General features: G+C 39.0%; 2 protein-coding genes across 3 annotated transcripts; one reads left to right on the top strand and one right to left on the bottom strand.

The window, feature by feature from the left end:
• Positions 1 to 388: 388 nt before the first annotated feature.
• On the top strand, positions 389 to 10,177 carry dmtf1 (cyclin D binding myb like transcription factor 1). Of its 2 annotated transcripts, none has more exons than XM_014473964.2 (17): positions 389 to 460; positions 1,523 to 1,644; positions 2,916 to 2,999; positions 3,747 to 3,832; positions 3,918 to 4,014; positions 4,204 to 4,280; positions 5,081 to 5,238; positions 5,314 to 5,346; positions 6,320 to 6,429; positions 6,508 to 6,736; positions 6,809 to 6,960; positions 7,395 to 7,583; positions 7,669 to 7,742; positions 8,699 to 8,857; positions 8,948 to 9,118; positions 9,280 to 9,361; positions 9,438 to 10,177. In XM_014473964.2, the coding sequence occupies exons 2-17, from the start codon at positions 1,533 to 1,535 to the stop codon at positions 9,470 to 9,472; spliced, it is 1,848 nt and encodes a 615-aa protein (XP_014329450.2). In that variant the 5' UTR covers positions 389 to 460; positions 1,523 to 1,532; the 3' UTR covers positions 9,473 to 10,177. The 2 variants fall into 2 exon arrangements, with proteins under 2 accessions (XP_014329450.2, XP_023205593.1); XM_023349825.1 differs by having other exon boundaries at positions 397 to 460; positions 1,526 to 1,644.
• Positions 10,178 to 10,528: 351 nt separating this feature from the next.
• tmem243 (transmembrane protein 243) lies at positions 10,529 to 14,148 on the bottom strand. Its single transcript, XM_014473963.2, has 4 exons — positions 13,736 to 14,148; positions 13,595 to 13,645; positions 12,448 to 12,552; positions 10,529 to 11,944 (listed from the first exon to the last, which is right to left on the bottom strand). Exons 1-4 carry the CDS (start codon positions 13,811 to 13,813, stop codon positions 11,825 to 11,827), a joined length of 354 nt encoding a protein of 117 aa, XP_014329449.1. The 5' UTR covers positions 13,814 to 14,148; the 3' UTR covers positions 10,529 to 11,824.
• Positions 14,149 to 17,623: the final 3,475 nt, after the last annotated feature.

Here is a 17,623-nt window from a genome sequence, read left to right as displayed (position 1 = left end):
AGCTGGAAGGATTTTTGCTTTTACTTATTTACTGACAAAAAAGTATTAATTTTACTTGTGGAAGTAGATTAGCATCTCAAAAACCACAGATAATATGTGATCTATGACGCCAAAATCCCAAAGAATTTGACAATGAGGCTTCATGGATGCAAAGCAGCACCAAATAAAAAATGTAAAATAATTTCTTCCATACATCATAATGGGCAAGGATCATATCCTTGACTGCAACTTATTTCTGTCTGACTTCTTACTAGAGAAGAGTGGTGCAACTCAAGTACTTCAGGATTTTGTTTGTTTTTATCTCATTTTTTCTCCAAATGAACAAAAGATTTATTATTTACCATTTTAAAATAGAACTAGGATCAAACCTGGCAACCCGTGGCCTCGGTGAGGCTCTCCTTCATCCTGGCACTTTACCTTCATCCTGGTACCTCGAAAGTCCCCGGACCAAAAACAGGAAGTAAGTAGCCAAATCAAAAGTAAAATTCACTTTCTCTTTGGTGGACAGAGACCATCAGATGTGCAGGAGCGAAACCAAAGCATAAAAATCGTTTTAAAGCCTAAATCATAGCCAAAACCACACAGGCGCCACAAGCTAGAGCTTGTCGACAAACATGGCGCCGCAGATTTTTATGTCGTCTTTCTTTTAGCTCGATGCTAATTGTTAGCTTCAGAGCAGCTGCAAAAACCCCCGAGAAATCTTGGGATTTCTTTGCAAGATTTCGAACGTCTTGAATATGACTCTGTTTCTATTTCTTGTTTTGTAGAAGTAAACAAGGCACATTGAGTGCATAATTATATTTTTCTCAGCCTGACGGGCCGCATTCCAAACCCCTTATAGATAACATGTCATTGTATCCATTATTTTCTGATTCAGATATACTGTAGACATATTTTAGTGTAGTTTTCACATGAACTCAACTTTAAATTACGAAGTTTATAATTCGGCATGCATATTATATAATAATGAGGATTATTAATGGTAATTTATAATAAAATAATCCAGAAAAGTACTTGTTGACATAGTTTCAAGTTGAAAACGGCAGAGGGAGACAGAGAGTAAAGCTAAATTAATTCAACAATATTTTCTGTAAATGCGTGACTAGTTACCGGTTATTTTTCAGTTATGTTGTATTCAGCTTTATTTATATTCATAAAACAAGAAAATAAGCTTACAAAGTTCCTTGTAGATGTTTGAGAGTTTACCCTAATACAGTGGCCACAGAAATGATACAGTAACTGTAATTCAAACAATTTAACAATTCAAACATTTTTATAAAGGCTTTGTTTTAGCAATTGTGTCATCTTTTTCTTTTAATTTAAGTTTTTAAAGTAGTTTGCCAGAATTTAGCTGATATTTGCAGAGTTGTTGTTTCCTCTTTGCACATAAAAAAGTTTTTTGTTCTTATTTCTTTGTTTTGTTTTGCTTGGACTATAATTAGCTGCATTATGTTCTGCTACAGTTGCACCCAGCTTTGTGTCAGGGAAGCAGCAGTTAGGTTGGTGTGTTTTGTGTCTCCAGCAGGTGCAGGATGAGCTCAGCAGCAGCAGCAGAAGAAGAAACAGCAGCATTAGAAAGCGGAAAGCCCGTCACTTTAACTCGTGACAGTGATGGCAGCATCATCCTGCACTGTCCTTCAAATGGTGGGTCAACAAGCAGACAACTCAGTAATGACTTTTCAGTGAACTTTTAAATGTAGCAAAAAACAAAATGATTATTGTTTTTAGATGTGTTGAAGTCAACTAGGCCATGAAAAGTGTGAATTTATCAGATGTTAATGCTACATATGGCAGAAAAAAAGCACGATTTGGAAAAATGTAAAAAAAACTTTCAGTGGTGGCTGCAAAAGTTGGGAGAAAACACTGGCATTAGTTTGTTGCTCTACAGTAATTGAAAATATTTTATTAAAATGTTACCTTCTGTTGAGTATTCATGACCCAAAAGCTGTAAACATAATCACTAGACTTAGACTTAGACTGACTTTATTGTCATTTTGCATGCACAGGGTGTATACAGAACAAATTTTCGTTGCATACGGCTCAGAACAATGTTTGAGGTTCCAATGTTGTGAGGTTACTCCAGAATAAAATAAAATACAGTATAAAATATAAATATAAATATAAATATAGAATATAAAGTGCAGGACTGACAGTAAAATAGAAGTTATTTAGCTCTGTACATGTGCAAGGTATGAAGTGGAGACCAGATTTTGAGTGCAGTCCAGTTAAGAGTTCAGCAGTCTGATGGCAAGTGGGAAAAAAGCTGTTTCAGAACCTGGTGGACCTGCACCGGATGCTGCAGAACCTCTTTCCAGAGGGCAGCAGGGAGAACAGTCCATGGTGGGGGTGTGATACTTACCATTATACTTTACCTTTTGAATTCTTCACTGAAAAATGAACCACTGTATGAAAAAACTTAAACTACATCTATAACTAATAAAAACACTAAACTTAAACAGTATTTAATTAATAAAACTAGCAAACACATTCTAAAAACTAATTAAATCTATACGAATTAAACAAACAAAAAGTCACAATGAAATAAAGTTAAAGTGTAATGAAACCCCGACGTGTCTCCATCCCCTCTTCATCACATCAGTTCTTTCTCATAAAAGCCAAAAACCACCACCAGTTTTTGCAAAATTTAAGAATTTATTTTTTAATTTTGCCGTTTCCATAAACTATTTCTTCAGAAAATATCGATAGAAACACAGCTTGTGACTGCACTCGTTTCCTCACCTTTAAAATATTTGCTTTATCAAGGAAAGCAGAAGATTAACATACAACCTGTAACCAAAACAGGATGCTTGTACTGCTGTAGCAAATTAAACTTCAATTCAAAAATACTTTATTGATCCCTAAGGGAAATTATGATGTATGATGTCTGACTGAGGTGTGAATGTGTTTTTCTGCAGACGAGGAACTGGAGCCTCTTCAAAAGAAGACGCGAGTTTCCACAGAGGAAAACCCGGAGACGCCTCAGTTCTCTGTCATCACTAGTGAGATGTTTGTTTTTTCTGTCTCTGACTTTTATTTGTTTACATATAAAGGGACCAATTCAGGATCTCACTTTATATCACTCTGTGAACTGGAACAAACCAAGAACTGCTACTGACGTCTTAGTTTATGTTGATAAACTAAGACGTGAATAAGTTTGTTCATGAGATAAGTCCAATAGTAACATCCTGTTGTTGATCGTGTGATTCCAAAAAAGCGTTTCCACTGCAGTTTTGCAAAATAAAACAACTGCAATACGGCCAAAAATACTCCTCCTCATCCACCCGCCTAAACTATTTATCAAAAAATTGAGTTTTTTTGAAATTCCAGTGTTTCTTTTAAGCAAATTTATTTTCAAAATGTCAAATTGTGCAAATGGAAATGTAGATAATGTGAATCAATAGTGTTGAGGAAAGAACAAAGACATTTTACTTTTTCATTTGGTTTGCCACCTCTGGTTCAACCATTTCTCCTTCTACTTGTATCTATTCTTGTTCACCATGTGACCACAAACAATACTGACACCTTATGGCTAAAACTGGTATTGACAGCTATACCATGACATCTAGATTTTGAAGTACAACAATTTACACATTTGCAATAAATTGATATTAATTAAAGTAACAAGCTCATTAACTGTTCAGCCACTGGTAAAATAGACAAATACAACAAATATTTCAGATGTTTGAAAGTGGTGCCACAAACTAAACCTGATGTGAAGGTTTTAAATTTCCTGTTTTCTCTGTTAGTGTCTGAAAACGATGAGAGCTTTGAGGTGACGATGACGGCCACCGCTGAAGGCGACCTGCCTGAGGACGGCGTCACTGAGATCGAGGTAGACGTGAAGCTGGAAATGGTGGAAGATGGTTCTGAGTCCAACAGAGCAAGTCAAACAGAACCGTTATTGTCTGTTTGTGCAGATTCTGCATGAGGACAAAGAGCAGAAGGCTGAGGTGTCACCAGTCAGTCAGGCCTGGTTCACCACTAAAGAGGACAAAGACACGCTGGCCAACAAAGGTCCAAATACCCACCGTTATTAATTCAAAACATTTAAGGTGTTTCCTCACCTGGGAGTCCGGTAGACTCTGTTCCATTGGGGATCAAAACTTAAACACTTGTTCATTTCCAGCTGCTGTGGTTCTCTTTCTCTGCTCTCAGTCAAATCAACCAAATACTTTTAGTTTAATAATGATTTCTGTCCTTCAGGTCACAGGTGGAAGCAGGGAATGTGGTCGAAGGAGGAGATCGACATCCTGATCAACAACATCGACCGATACATGAAGGTATGCCGTTGCCATGGCGATCATTATTTCTGTGTTTCCTGTTCACAAACATGTAAAGCTGTGGTGTCCAAATAAAAAAATCTTTATAAAACATAAAATATTTCTGTGAATTTTTTAAAAAGCAGCATTTTGTTGCTGTTCTCTCCTACTTTCTACATAGTAATTATAGGAAAATAGCTAATAAAAGACAAAAACTTCGTGTTGTACCTAACAACTATAATTTTAAGAAGATCTAAAGGAGACCTATTCTGTAAAATTCAACTTTTTGCATGTTTTTATTCTTCCATTTGAGTCTCAACTGCATCCAAAAACAGTCAAAACATTTAAAAAATACACTAGGTTGGTTTTTGGCAATAAACACATTTTCCACACACCATTTTGGTGTGTGGAAAATGAGCCACTGTGCCGTTACCTAGCAACCCAAGCAGAGTTCTGCCCGTTGCCTAGCAACCCAAGCAGAATTCCATCTGATACCTAGCCAGGGCCAAACTGTAATCTCATTATTTAAGAATGATTTTGTGCAAAATAATGTGATGAGCATGTTTTGTATAGGCCATTGACCTATCCTAACCTGTTCAAGGAAGCAGAATAATTCACATTTAAGTTTCTCAGTGAAAAATATTACCCTAAAAAAATGACAAAGTGTCTATCTGAATGAAAAGTGCTGACGGTCCAAATTTCTATCGTTCTTGAGTTGAAGTTGGGGGCTATTTAATATTATTCCAAGGGCCACAAATGGCCCCCGGGCCTCACTTTGGACATCCCTGACGTAAAGAATCCTCTGTGCTGTGTTCTTTCAGCGCCGCGGCATCCAGGACCCGGCAGAGATCATCTTCGAGATGTCGAAAGAGGAGAGGAAGGATTTCTACCGCTCGGTGGCGCTGGGGCTGAACCGGCCGCTGTTCGCCGTCTACAGGAGAGTTTTACGGATGTATGACGACAGAAACCACGTCGGCAAGTGAGTTCAGGATCAGATGGCCGGAATCAGGCTGCGACCCAATCAGGAGAGCTAACTGGTCCTTCTCCTCTCCAGGTATACTCCAGAGGAGATAGAGAAACTGAAAACGTGAGTAAACCAGCATTTAATTACCCAATTATCAAAACAGATCAACAAAATGAGTTGCAACAACTCAGGTTTAACTTTTTACAGATCTTTTTATTGTTTTTAAATTTCAAAACAAGTAACTACAAGTAACACAGTAACTGCAATTAATCATATTTTCAAATTTACTGATATTTTTTGATGCTCTCATGGAACAAGTGATTTAGAAAATAGCAAAAATAATATTTCTATTATGTCCGTTTTATTTTTTCACATATGACCAATGACTGAAATGTACTGTGACTATAAATACATTTTAAAAAATTAAAATAAAAGAAAAATTCTGTATAAATAATATGAAAAATTGTCCCACTAATCTCTACTGCTCCTAATATCAGTCCAAATACTTAAAAAAACAGCAGTCTTAACAAAAATAACATTTCTGATCATTCAATCAGTTTTGTTTTTCTATTTACGATCAACGATTGTAAACCATAAATCAAAATTCAAATCACAATAAGAATTTTTCATAATAAATGATAAATACTCTCAGTCACTGCTTCTGAAAACATGCAGCCGTTTTTACTAAAATAAAAATTCCAGTAATTCTCAGTGTTTTTTAGTCACAATCAATGACTGAAATATGTTGTTACGATAAATCAACGTTCTTATCACAATAAGAATTTTTTTACAATAAAGGAGAAACAATTCAACCAAAACACCCACTCATTGTTTTAGCTGCGTCTAAAAACAAAGCGATAAATAAACATGCAGCTGTTTTAGCAAAATGAACATTTACGATAATTCAATTTATTTAACTTTATTTACCATCAATGACTAAAATGTATCGGGAAAACAATAAATCAAAATTTTCATCATGATTCAAAAATATTAACGATAAAACGATAAAGCGCTATTTTTGTTTTATTTTGCTGTTTCAGTAAAAACTTCTGCCACCTAGTGGCCGGAGGCTCGTTTACCAGTTTTTTTTTTCCAGGTTGAGGGAAAAACACGGGAACGACTGGGCGACGATCGGAGCGGCTCTGGGTCGCAGCGCCTCTTCTGTTAAGGACCGCTGCCGTCTGATGAAGGAAACCTGCAACACGGGTCAGGATGACAAGAACCTTGCTACTCCGGTTTCAGCTGCCTGCTATTGCTAATGCTAACACTAATGCTACACATCAGGTAAATGGAGCGAGGAGGAGGAGGGACGCCTGGCGGAGGTGGTGTATGAAATGGCAGGCGTGTCGCCTGGGTCGGCGGTCACGGCCGGGGTTTCCTGGGCGACGGTGGCGGATCGGGTTCGCACGCGCTCAGAGAAGCAGTGTCGGTCCAAGTGGCTGAACTACCTGAACTGGAAGCACAGCGGAGGAGCCGAGTGGACAAAGGAGGATGACCTGAACCTCCTGCGCAGGTCCGAGTCCGGCGCCGGGCAGCCGCGGGCTCTGAGGCTAAACGGTTTCAATTAACTTCCTGTTTCCTGTAGGATCTCGTCGGTGAAGGTGGAAGACGAGAACGACATCAAGTGGGAGGATCTGGCGTGGGGGTGGAGCAGCGTGCGCTCGCCTCAGTGGCTGCGCTCCAAGTGGTGGAGCATCAAGAGACAAGTGGCCAACCACAAGGAGATCCCGTTCAGCGGTGAGCAGACTGCCTGAAAAAGTAACTTTATTACTGATTACTTCATAAAAAGTAACTACTCCTGGCTCTGATTGGTCCTTTCTAGTTATCGCTGGGAGAAGACAGAGAAGCTAAATATTTTTCACACATTATCTCATAGCAAGCAGACGCAACATGGCGACAGTTACAACAAATATGTAAAAAACATATTTTTAATAAGTTACGTACTGCAGCTTTAATCATCAGGATAATCGATCACTGGAATAACTTTTAGCTGCGGCTCTACTGTGTTTATAACTATGAGTTTGTGTAGCTCAGAGGAAATCCTCTGTAAATTCAAACTTGACGTCTCAGTTTTTGTTTTGTTGAATAATCGTTCCACCTGAAGACAGATTGGTCCTAAAAATGGCTCCTAGCTCAGATTTACTGATGCAGCTTTGCGTTTGCGGTGCCAGTCCTCCTAAAGGGCCTGGAGGAGCTGATGACATCATCACAGACTGCGTCCCTCCCCGGCAGTCCCTCCTCTTCCTCGCTCCAGATCCGCCTGGCCCGGCTGGACGACAGCAGCGGCTGCAGTCCCGTCTCCGGCCCACTGGCGGCGCTGCAGATCCCGGTCCAGATCCCGCTGCAGATCACTCACCTGGGTGAGAGCCGGCGACCTTCTGGCGACCTGACGCAGCCGGTTATGTGACGAGCCGTTCTTCCTGCTCACCGTGTGTCTGTTTGCAGCTTCAGATGCGGCTGCAGACGGAGACGCCATCACTCTGAACTCAGGAGCGCTGCAGACCTTCGAGATCCTGCCCGTGAGTTTGACCCAGCAGGACACCGTAGTTTTAATTTTAACCCATAAAGCTGCATCTAAAATTAAGAGGTGACCTATTAAGCTCTCTTAGGATGGTTCTATGGCCTATTCAAAACACCTTCAACACTTTTTTGCAAAAATCATTGTTAAATAATGAGTTGCTTTAGGGGGTCCTGTCACTTTAAATCCAACTAAGCTGCTGCCAGCCACAACCCCCAGCTCAACGTTTACACTCATGCATTAAAATAGCTGCAAAATTATATAACCATACATCTTTGAAAAGCATTAGTGGAGCCTCCTGTACGATCAACAAGAATGCAGCAAGTAGCTTCTGGATGGTAAGTCAACAACAAAACACCAGCAGCCATTTACTGCAGTAAAACCAGCCGACCAAACGAGCTGGAGATCATTTTGGATTGCTAGGTAACGAGGTGGAACTCTTCTGGGGTTGCTAGGTAACGGGCTAGGCTCAAAAACTACTCCCTTCACAGTTTCTGTTTTGAAAAGAGTTTTATTGTCAAATTTACTTCCCTGACATGTTTGGTACACTAGACATGGCTTTTCTAGTAAAAAATGAAAAAAATAAAAACTTGCGGCCCATACTAAGAAAAAAGGAGAAAAAAAACGGGAATAAAGCCAGAATAAAAACGGAATATTGCAAGAAAAACATCGTACAATTATGAGAGCCATTCTTATAATATTCTGACTTTTTTCTTGTAATATTATGACTCTATTCTCGTACTATTTCAATTTTATTCTCATAATATTACAACTTTATTCTAGTACGACTTTAATCTGGAAATTTTACTGCAAGCAAAAAATAAAGTTGACAGAATAAATTGACTTTATTACGACTTTATTCTCATAATGCACCTTTATTCTAGTGTTTAATTGTATTTTCTTAGCATGGCGCTAACCCTCTTAAATCAGATAATTATTAGTTTGTTTTGTTTCCAGTCCTTCCAGCTGCAGCCAACTGGAACCCCCGGAACCTTCTACCTCCAGACGACGTCCAATCAGAGCCTTCCTCTCAGCCTGTCTAATAACGGCACAGTAACCCTGACAACAGGCTCCTCCCCCTCCTCCCAGGAACACATCATCCTCCACAGCCTGTCGGTGGGTCTATCTCTCTCTCTCTCTTTCCTTTCTCTGTCCATCCGTCCTTGTCGTTTGTTTTTCGGCAGCCATCTTGTTTTTCCTCCGCAGACCGACGGCCTCTGCTCCGGAGATGGCGTCATCATCCAGACCGTCTCTGCTGACCCCGCACCCTTGCCGGAAGGGCGGAGCCAGGACCTCAATGTGGCCGCACTCCTGGAGGAGTCAGAGGCGGTTGTAACGGAAACGCCTGAGGCAGGAAGTGAAGATTTCACAGAGAAGGTAAAAAAAACAAAACTTTGGGGGATGTAAACGGCTCAGGTTTGGGTTTCCAGAACTGGTCCGACAGTCTGAAGAATCTGAACCAGGTTCTAAAAATTTTGAAATAAAGAAAATAAATTAAACGACTGAATCCCTGACCTCATCCTCTAAATGTTGTCCAGGGTGCAGTGGTGCATCCTGGGATGCCGTCGGGAAGCGCCGTTCTCATCGCCTCTCCTCCCAACATCAGCAGCACCTTGACAGGTAACAGCAACGCACCACCGACCAAAACGCTCCTGACCAACTCCTGTAACCCTGCTGACCTCTTCGCTGCCCGCAGATCCCATCCTGGAGAACCAGGAAGGTTCTGACTGACCGGATCAGAACCGGAACCAGATCGGAGTCGAACTGTGAGTGGTTTTTATCGGGACGTTTTTAGACGAAGATCTCAGGGTATCCCTGCATGAAATGTGAAGGCAGCAGCGACCCGAACATGGCCTCTGGGACGAACCGAGCCAAACGGACTTTATTTATAAAATCATGCTTGTCGCCATGGCGATTTGCTAAGGACTAAAACTAGTTCAGTTTTCAGTTTTAACGTTATGGGAAATCAGACTTTATATTGATTAATTTTTACCGTCATTCAGTTTGTTTTTGAATTATTTCAACATAAAATGTTATTTCACAGCCAAACATGAAAAAATCTGTTTTTATTCCATCCAGAAATATTCCCACCTTCACATGGAGGTCGAACCGCAAACTCCAAGTCAGGAAGGGAAAAGATTACACTCCGGCGTGTCACGGATATTTAGGCAGAAAAAAGAGTAAATCTGTAAGAAAAAACTATGAAATGTATTTAATTTCAGAAAATCTCTAGAAAAAACTCGGAAATCTTATTTCTAAAAAATGAAAACTTGCAAGACAAAATTCAAACATTTTGAAAGTAATCTCAGAATTTTTTTAGAAAAAAAAAGGTGGGAACTTTTTCTGCTTTCCAAAAGTTGACAATTTGCAAGAAAATAATCAAAATGCTTTAGATAAATTTCAGATTCTTTTTGTTTTTGAAAAAACATGAACATTTCTGAGCTCTAAAAGTTTAAAATGTTTGAAACTTTGCAAATGTTGAAATTTTTTTTATAAAATGTGAAATTAATGTCCAAATTTTTTAGTTTTTTCCTGCAAACTTTCAACATTTTGAGCTCAGAAATGTCCATGTTTTTTCAGAATATTTCAGAGATCAAACTCAGAAATATTTAATCTCACAAAAGAAAGAGACAATGTGGACAACAGGAAGTGAACCAGCATCTGAAAACTGGTTTCCAGTTATGCTTCCTTCCTTCCTTCACATCTTGAAAGAAACGTTTCGTATAAACATCTCTGAGGCTTTCAGGGAACGTCGGCATTTCCACCAACATTCAGTTAGACACAGAAGCCAGTTGACTGATTTTATTCAGGCTTTTACTTTATAAAATCACAATAAAACACATTAAAGTGACAAAATGGAGGGAAAACTGTGAATTTCTGTATGTTGAATCTAAAATTGACTTTCCTCTGATTTTATTTTCCAGTTTTAAGGAACAAACGTTCGTCTCTAGGCAGACTAACGAAGCGTAACGAGTCCAGCTCAGATTCAACACCAGCAGGATTAACGGAGCAGATTATTTCAGTTAGGGCTGGGCAATTAAAAAAAAGATTAAAATTTTACTTTTTCATACTGGATCAGATTGTGTGGTTTTTATTTAAATCCGTCTGAGTAATACGACCAGGCTACTAGAATATATTTAATTACAAGAATAAATTTGTATTATCAAAATAAAGACACAATTTTACCAGAAAAACCTAAATTATGAGAAAAAAGTCAGGATCCGAAGTAACCAAGTCGTTTTTTGTAGAATTTTCTTTGAAATAAATGCAGTTGTTTCCTTGACAGTTTTAAAGTCCTGATTATTAACTGATAATGTGTTAAAAGATTTGGAATTTCTATTTATTATTTAATAGACTTTATTCTGGTAATATTACAACTTTATTCCGTTATTATTGTGACTATTCTTATAGTAAAACAAGATGGCCGCCCTGGGTGTGCTGACATCACTCTGAATTACGGAGAGAATTGGTGGACAAAAATCCAGATTTTCCAAAATTAAAATCCTCATAAACCAAAATTTATCATTAATCGGATTTATTGCCCAGCTCTAATTTTATCAAACAGCTTACAAGCATCTAGTAAATAAGCAGAAAAAGCTTCACTTGATCCCGATCTAAAGTGAAAAATCTTCCTGTTACGACTAGTAAACTAAAAGAAGCTTTGAATTTCTGACCGTAGAGTCTCCCCTGAACGCACCGTGAGATTTAATGTCCTTTTAATCCAAACTCAGAGGTTTCCAGTTTCAGCCTCAAATCGCCCTACAGGAAGCTAACCTCCTTAAACTGAAACATTTTTCAACTTCAATGTTCAACTTTCATTCTGTGGTTTTGAATCACTGTGACTCTCTGGCGCCCCCGGTGGAGGCTTAAATGTGTTCAGATCTTTATTTCCAGAAACACAAGTTTGATCCTCGCTGGAGGGTCAGGATTCATTACGACTTAAACGATTCTGTTTGAGTTCCGCCATCTGAACTCTGACCCCGGGAACTTTAACCCTCCGTGTTTTCGGTCCCGTCTCGGTCCACGTTGGACCTCCCTCTGTCAGACAACGCCATGATGTCCCCTCTTCCTCCTCCTCTTCCTCTACCTGACGTCGAAGAAGTAAAGGTTGGCACATAAACACAGCAGCAGGATGGTGGCCAGCATGTAGTAGATCAGCTTCCTGAATTTGGGCTCCAGGTCGCCCTGTCGGTACCAGAATATCTGCAGAAGAAGAAAACGTTTCACTTTAAACTTTCACCTAGAAACAGTAAATCTTCGTTTAATCCTTTTACAATCAGCAGTTTCTCTGGGTTTTTTGCCATTTTAAAAGCAGAAAAGTTTTAAATCCTCATCTAAAATGTTTGTTTTATTATGTTTGACCAAAATACTGATGGTTAAAATGTAAAAACAGTTACAGAGTAAAAGTATTAAAGTACATATTTTTAAATAACAACAAAGCAAAGATTTTTTTTTTTTTTTTAAGTTACAACTTAAAAACTCAAACTTTTGCTGCCAGAGTTTCTTTACCATTTTGAGTGAAAATTAATTAAACAAAAATGTTTCCAGAATCTTGAACCTGAAAATTTTTTAGCAAAACTTTAAATTCAAGTTTGTCTGCTGGGAAGGAAAATGCAAAAGTTAGAGATGTGTTACAGCGACATTTCCATCTGTACATAGATTGCGTTAAAAAGCCAGAGAGTATTTTAGATCAGTGTTTTAGTTACCAGCACGATGGTGGAGCCGCACGCCAGCAGGATGCAGACAGCGAAGAAGATGTTGAGCGGCTGCGGAGGCAACGAGGGGAAGACGAAGGAGCCGATCACGGTTACCTAGGAAACAAGAAGATCAGTCTTTAGTCTGAACGTTCACAGCGGAGATCGGCTCGATTGGTAAGTGAAAGTTGCAACATTTATTCTATCTGCAGTTGCTTTGGTTCTCTTTGACAAATCTAGCAACCCCTTTGATCTGTTCCCCTCCTGGCCTGTGGGGGCGCTGCACCAAGAACCACTGAAAGAAACAACATTAAAACCTCCAGATGGAAACAAAAATGTAGTGCCGTCAGATTTTAGCAGTTGTAGATTTCTCTTGTCTTTGACTAAAGACCAGGAGTCATTTCTCCTGCTAACGCTATGCTGGGTTGTGTTTACCCAGAATGCTCTGCGCTGAAGTCCACTTCCTGCTTTTGGTGCGGTCTCCGGTCCGCTTGGCAGTCCACTTTAATCCAACTCCAGTCCGTTTTTTTTTTTTTAGAAAGTCCAGTTTGGTTGGTAAATGCTAAGCTAACTCTGGTCTGGCTACAAACCCTTGGTCTGGGTGCGATTAAAAAGAATTTTGCTTTGGTTTGAATGCACGTGTGAACACCAAGTGGACCGGAGGCCCCTCCAGAAGCAGGAGTCAGACTACTACGTAGGGCATTCTGGGTAAATACAACCAAAACAAATGTGTTAGCCTAGCGCTAGCGGGAGAAATTACTCACGGTCAAAACAGAAATCCTTCAACCTCTAAAATCTGACCCCACTCAATTTTTTTTCTATTTGATGAAGAATTAAGTTGCACTCAGTGTCTTCAGAAGTTTTCATGTTGTTTCCTTCAGTGGTTCTTGTTACAGCGCCCCCACAGGCCAGGAAGGAAAGAGAACCACAGCAGCTGGAAATGGAACAAATGTTGCAACTACTGAGCTACCAGGTGTTAAAACAGCCTCAGACTTCAGCCATGAGAAGCTGCAGTCTGGCTATTAGAAACCCGACTCTGAACTAAAGATGCAGGTCATGAAGGGGTTCAAATATTTAGAAAACTCAGTAACTGAAAGCTTAACTTCAGTTCTGGCAGTGGGAGGGGTTTGAAACTAAATGGATCAACAGCAGAACTCACCAGAACCACCACAGACGTGAAGCCTCCTACGACCATGTTGATGATCCGATCCTGCAGGAGAAAGTTCAACATGTGACTCCAGAACCAGCTGGAACCCAATACGGTAAAACCATTGAATCTTGAGCTAACTGGAGTTTTTACCCGAGCCGACGTCTCTCCAAACAGAGGTCGGTTATCCAGGCCGCTGGTGCCGTAGGTCCGGGTTGAGAACTCGTCCATGGCGGTGGCAGAAACCCGATCACTCCCGTCTCAACAGCGCCGCCTCCTGGAAACGCTCTGCCACTGCGTACAGCTCATCTCCAGCCCGGCGTCGGTGAATCGGTCAGAGCGAACGGCCGGGTGGACTCATGGCGGAGGCTGGAAGGTAGGAGAGACGCAGAAACTCGTTTTTACCACATATTGAAATATATCAAGTTAGGGACGGTTTTTATTCCTGAATGACGCAACAAACAACATGGCTTCCAGAACGGGAGGAGAAAAAATGAGACAAAACGAGAGAGAATGAGAATAACGATATGAGAGAGAAGATAAGTGAGAAAAAAATAGAAAAACAAGAAAATTGAGAGAACAAAAAATGAGAGAACGAGGAAAAAGAACTAAAAATATGGAGAACAAAGAACGAGACAATGAGAAAAAACAGAAAAAAATTGAGAAAACAAGAATGAGAAAAATTAGAGAAGATAAAAAAACAATAGAACGAGAGAAACTAGAATGACAAAAACGGAAGAAAAAAACGAGGTAATGAGAATGAAAGCATGAGTGAAAGTGAGTAAATAAGGACACAAAGAAAGAGTCAATACAAAAAGGAAGGAAAAAGAGGATAAGGAAGAAAACAGGAAGGAAAGGTTTTAAGGACGAAAATTCAACTAAAACATGCAATGTAGTTTTAACTCATTTAAGGTTTTAAAGAGTTGTTGATGCTGATGGTAGGAAGGCTCTCCTGTAGCAGTCTGTATTACATCAACTGTCTGAAGAAGCTTCTGACTGAAAACTCTGCTGCTGAATGCTGAGGACTGTGTAATGTTCCTGATTTTATGAATCTGTGACTGAAGTCAGAAAAGGGAAAATTAAATCAGAATGAACAGAGTAAATTCTGCTGGTTCTGTTTTGGGGAGGAAGGACGGACGGTGGTTCCCTCGTGTTGCCGGGTCACGTTCAGCCCACAGCTGAACTGATTTAACTGAACCTTTTACTTCCTCTCATTTTCAGCTGTGATAACAAACCATGACCAAAAGAGGAAGCTCAAACCAGAGCCACTTTCTTCACACCGAGTTTCCTTTTCTGGTCTTTTATGTAAAATCTCAACAGGAAAGTGTGAATACTTTCCCAGGGAGTGGATACTTTCCACTGTTTTACGAACAGTTTGTAACCCAGAAAAAACGAAAAGCTGTTACTTTCTGGAATAACTTTTATTTCTCAGGGAACCAGCAGGAAAATTTATTGTTTTGACTATTTAAAATACAAATAAATTTATGGTTTCCTTCCCTTTCTAGCAGGTTTTAATCATGTAAACCATCATATTTCCGAAACGGCACATAGAGGAGATTTCATTTTTGATTTCAAAGAACCTCACTACTTCCTGTTTCTGTCAGCACACCTGGTACCGCCGGCCTAAATTTAGACAAAACAAGCTAAAACGAAACATTTCACGTTCTGCTCAGAGCAGAAATGATAAAAAGGGAAACAAAAGGAGGAGTGAGGAGAAAAGTCATGCAGCTGCGTTCATTTCCTCCTGTCCTGGCTGAGAAGACGGGGAAACGGAAAAACGCCTCTGCAGAGCAAAAAAAAAAAACACCAGAGAGAGAAAACAAGAGGCTCATTATAAACTGGAATAAACCTGGCCTAAAGCTACATTCCTGCACCGCCTTGTGATTCACTAGGCTTCTTAAAATGAGCCCACAATGAAACATTTCACACAAAATGAGCCAACATGTCAGTAAAACAGAAAAAAATTCAATTAAATTCACAAAATTGGAGCTAATTTAGACAACAATACACCATCAGAGTAGATAATAACTTATTATTATTTAAGGAGCTGAAATTATCAAATTAATTTAGATTTTCAATAATTTACCAAGTCTGAAAGTAAGAATGCACCAATATTCTGCAGATTCATTCAAAGAGGAAATAAATTAAAAAAAAAAAAATTAGAAAAGAAAAAATTATTTTACTTTCAAACTGTTTTTATGATGCGTAACCAAGGCAACGAGGTATTATTTTTATAGCTGATGAATGCAGAGAGAGGAGGAGGAAGTTCAAACTATCTCTTCAAGGATTTTATCCCCTACTCCAGCATCTTTCTAATCAAATGGCCAGACGAATTTAAAGAGGAGCGGCAAAAGCAGATTAGGTGGATTAGCAGAGTTTGCCATGGTATGGTGGAATATCCCAGATTTTGAGCCTTAGCACGTCATGTTGGACACACATCAACATTCTTCAGTCAGAGGCCTCTTCAGATACGCTGCAAGACTGACTGCTACTGCTTGCATATCATTCCTGTCCCCAGCATCACCAACTCTTTGTGGGTTGGAGCTAAGGCATTTCTGAATTAAACTTAAAATGTAATAACTCTGAAAATGTAGCATATTTACTAGCCTTTTTAGAGCCACTAAAACATATCATCCGTATCCAAACCCTGATTTAAAATGTTTATTTTTAAGGTTCTTCTCAGCAACACAGAAACTAATGAAACAAACTCAAGATGTTCAGTTTGGGAAGACGAACATATTTAAAAAATAAATCACCCAATCAGTAAAGGTTGCCGTTTGATAAGAAATACAGATTTATGAAAATAAACATTTTAAGTGCTAGCTTGAATCAAACGGAGCTTATCTACTTCAATATACATTTTGTTTGTTTTAAAGTGTGCAATCCTCATTTACCCTATAGTAAGTGATTTTATCTTAAAGTTACGTCGAAAACATTACTTACTGATGTTAAACCAACAAAGAATTAAACCTACGGGAGCAGTAAAGTGTCCTGAGATTTACTCGCTACTGGCTAACTCACAGCAGGCAGAAGAAGCTAAGCTAACAGACCATCCGCTCGGAAAGAATCAAAACATTAAGCGGAAAATGAACCAAAACAAGCCGCAAACCTCTCGATTCCGACGGGTTTCACTGGCCTCACAGATCCCGAGTGGATCCGAGTGGAAACATGGTTTCACAGAAGGTCAGAGTTAAAGGGAATAAGCTCCGGTAGCTCCAGTTTTCAAGCTCCTTAAAGGTGACTTCACTTTAACTGTTGAGCCGACCGAGAGGGGTTCAGGGACGGAGGCGCGCTCCGGAAATCTCAGTTTGCCTGACATTGCAATATGCTCCAGCCAAACAAATATATTTGTTGAGTTCTAATTATACTAAAAATAGTTCTTATTCATTAAATAATTATTTAATTATTGTTTAATTATTATGTTATTCTTCATAATCATTATTATAGCAACACTGATTATTAATTATTAGTATAATAAGTTATCAATAATGATTTTTATTAAAATTATTGCAGTAATAATTGTTAATACTATTAATCACTACTAGTAATGATTCTTATTAATAATAATGGTCATTATAAATATTATTAATTCATAAGTTAATTGTTATATTAATAATAACTATACTTTGTAATTAAAAATGTTCATGAACTGAAGAGCTAAATATAAAAACAGTCAAACCTACAAGCATAATTTCATTGTGTAGTATTTCTTATAGTCTTAAAATGAAAAGCTAGACAGATATTTTTGTTTTGTTCTGTTCTTATTGAATACTGTACAGTTGAACTCTTGTTTTTGTTGCAGAACCAGCTGGACTGTAGTTAAATCAGCTGATGGGATCAGTTGTCTTTGTACTTACAGTTAACTTTCTACATCAGGTGATAAATCCTTAGATGTGCATAATCTTCCCCACTTTAAGTTACCATCACATGAGCAGAGTGTGACAGGCCCAGAGGTTTATAGCAGCAAAGAAAACACATCTTTAGTCCTGTATAGTCACGAGACAAGTGAACAGGCATCACATTTCTCTGAAATATAGAAAA

The sequence above is a fragment of the Xiphophorus maculatus genome, chromosome 17, assembly GCF_002775205.1.
Source record: "Xiphophorus maculatus strain JP 163 A chromosome 17, X_maculatus-5.0-male, whole genome shotgun sequence".
Taxonomy (NCBI): Eukaryota; Metazoa; Chordata; class Actinopteri; order Cyprinodontiformes; family Poeciliidae; genus Xiphophorus; species Xiphophorus maculatus.
The sequence above is the reverse complement of the archived record's forward strand: the minus strand, read 5'-3'. Positions and strand labels throughout refer to the sequence as shown.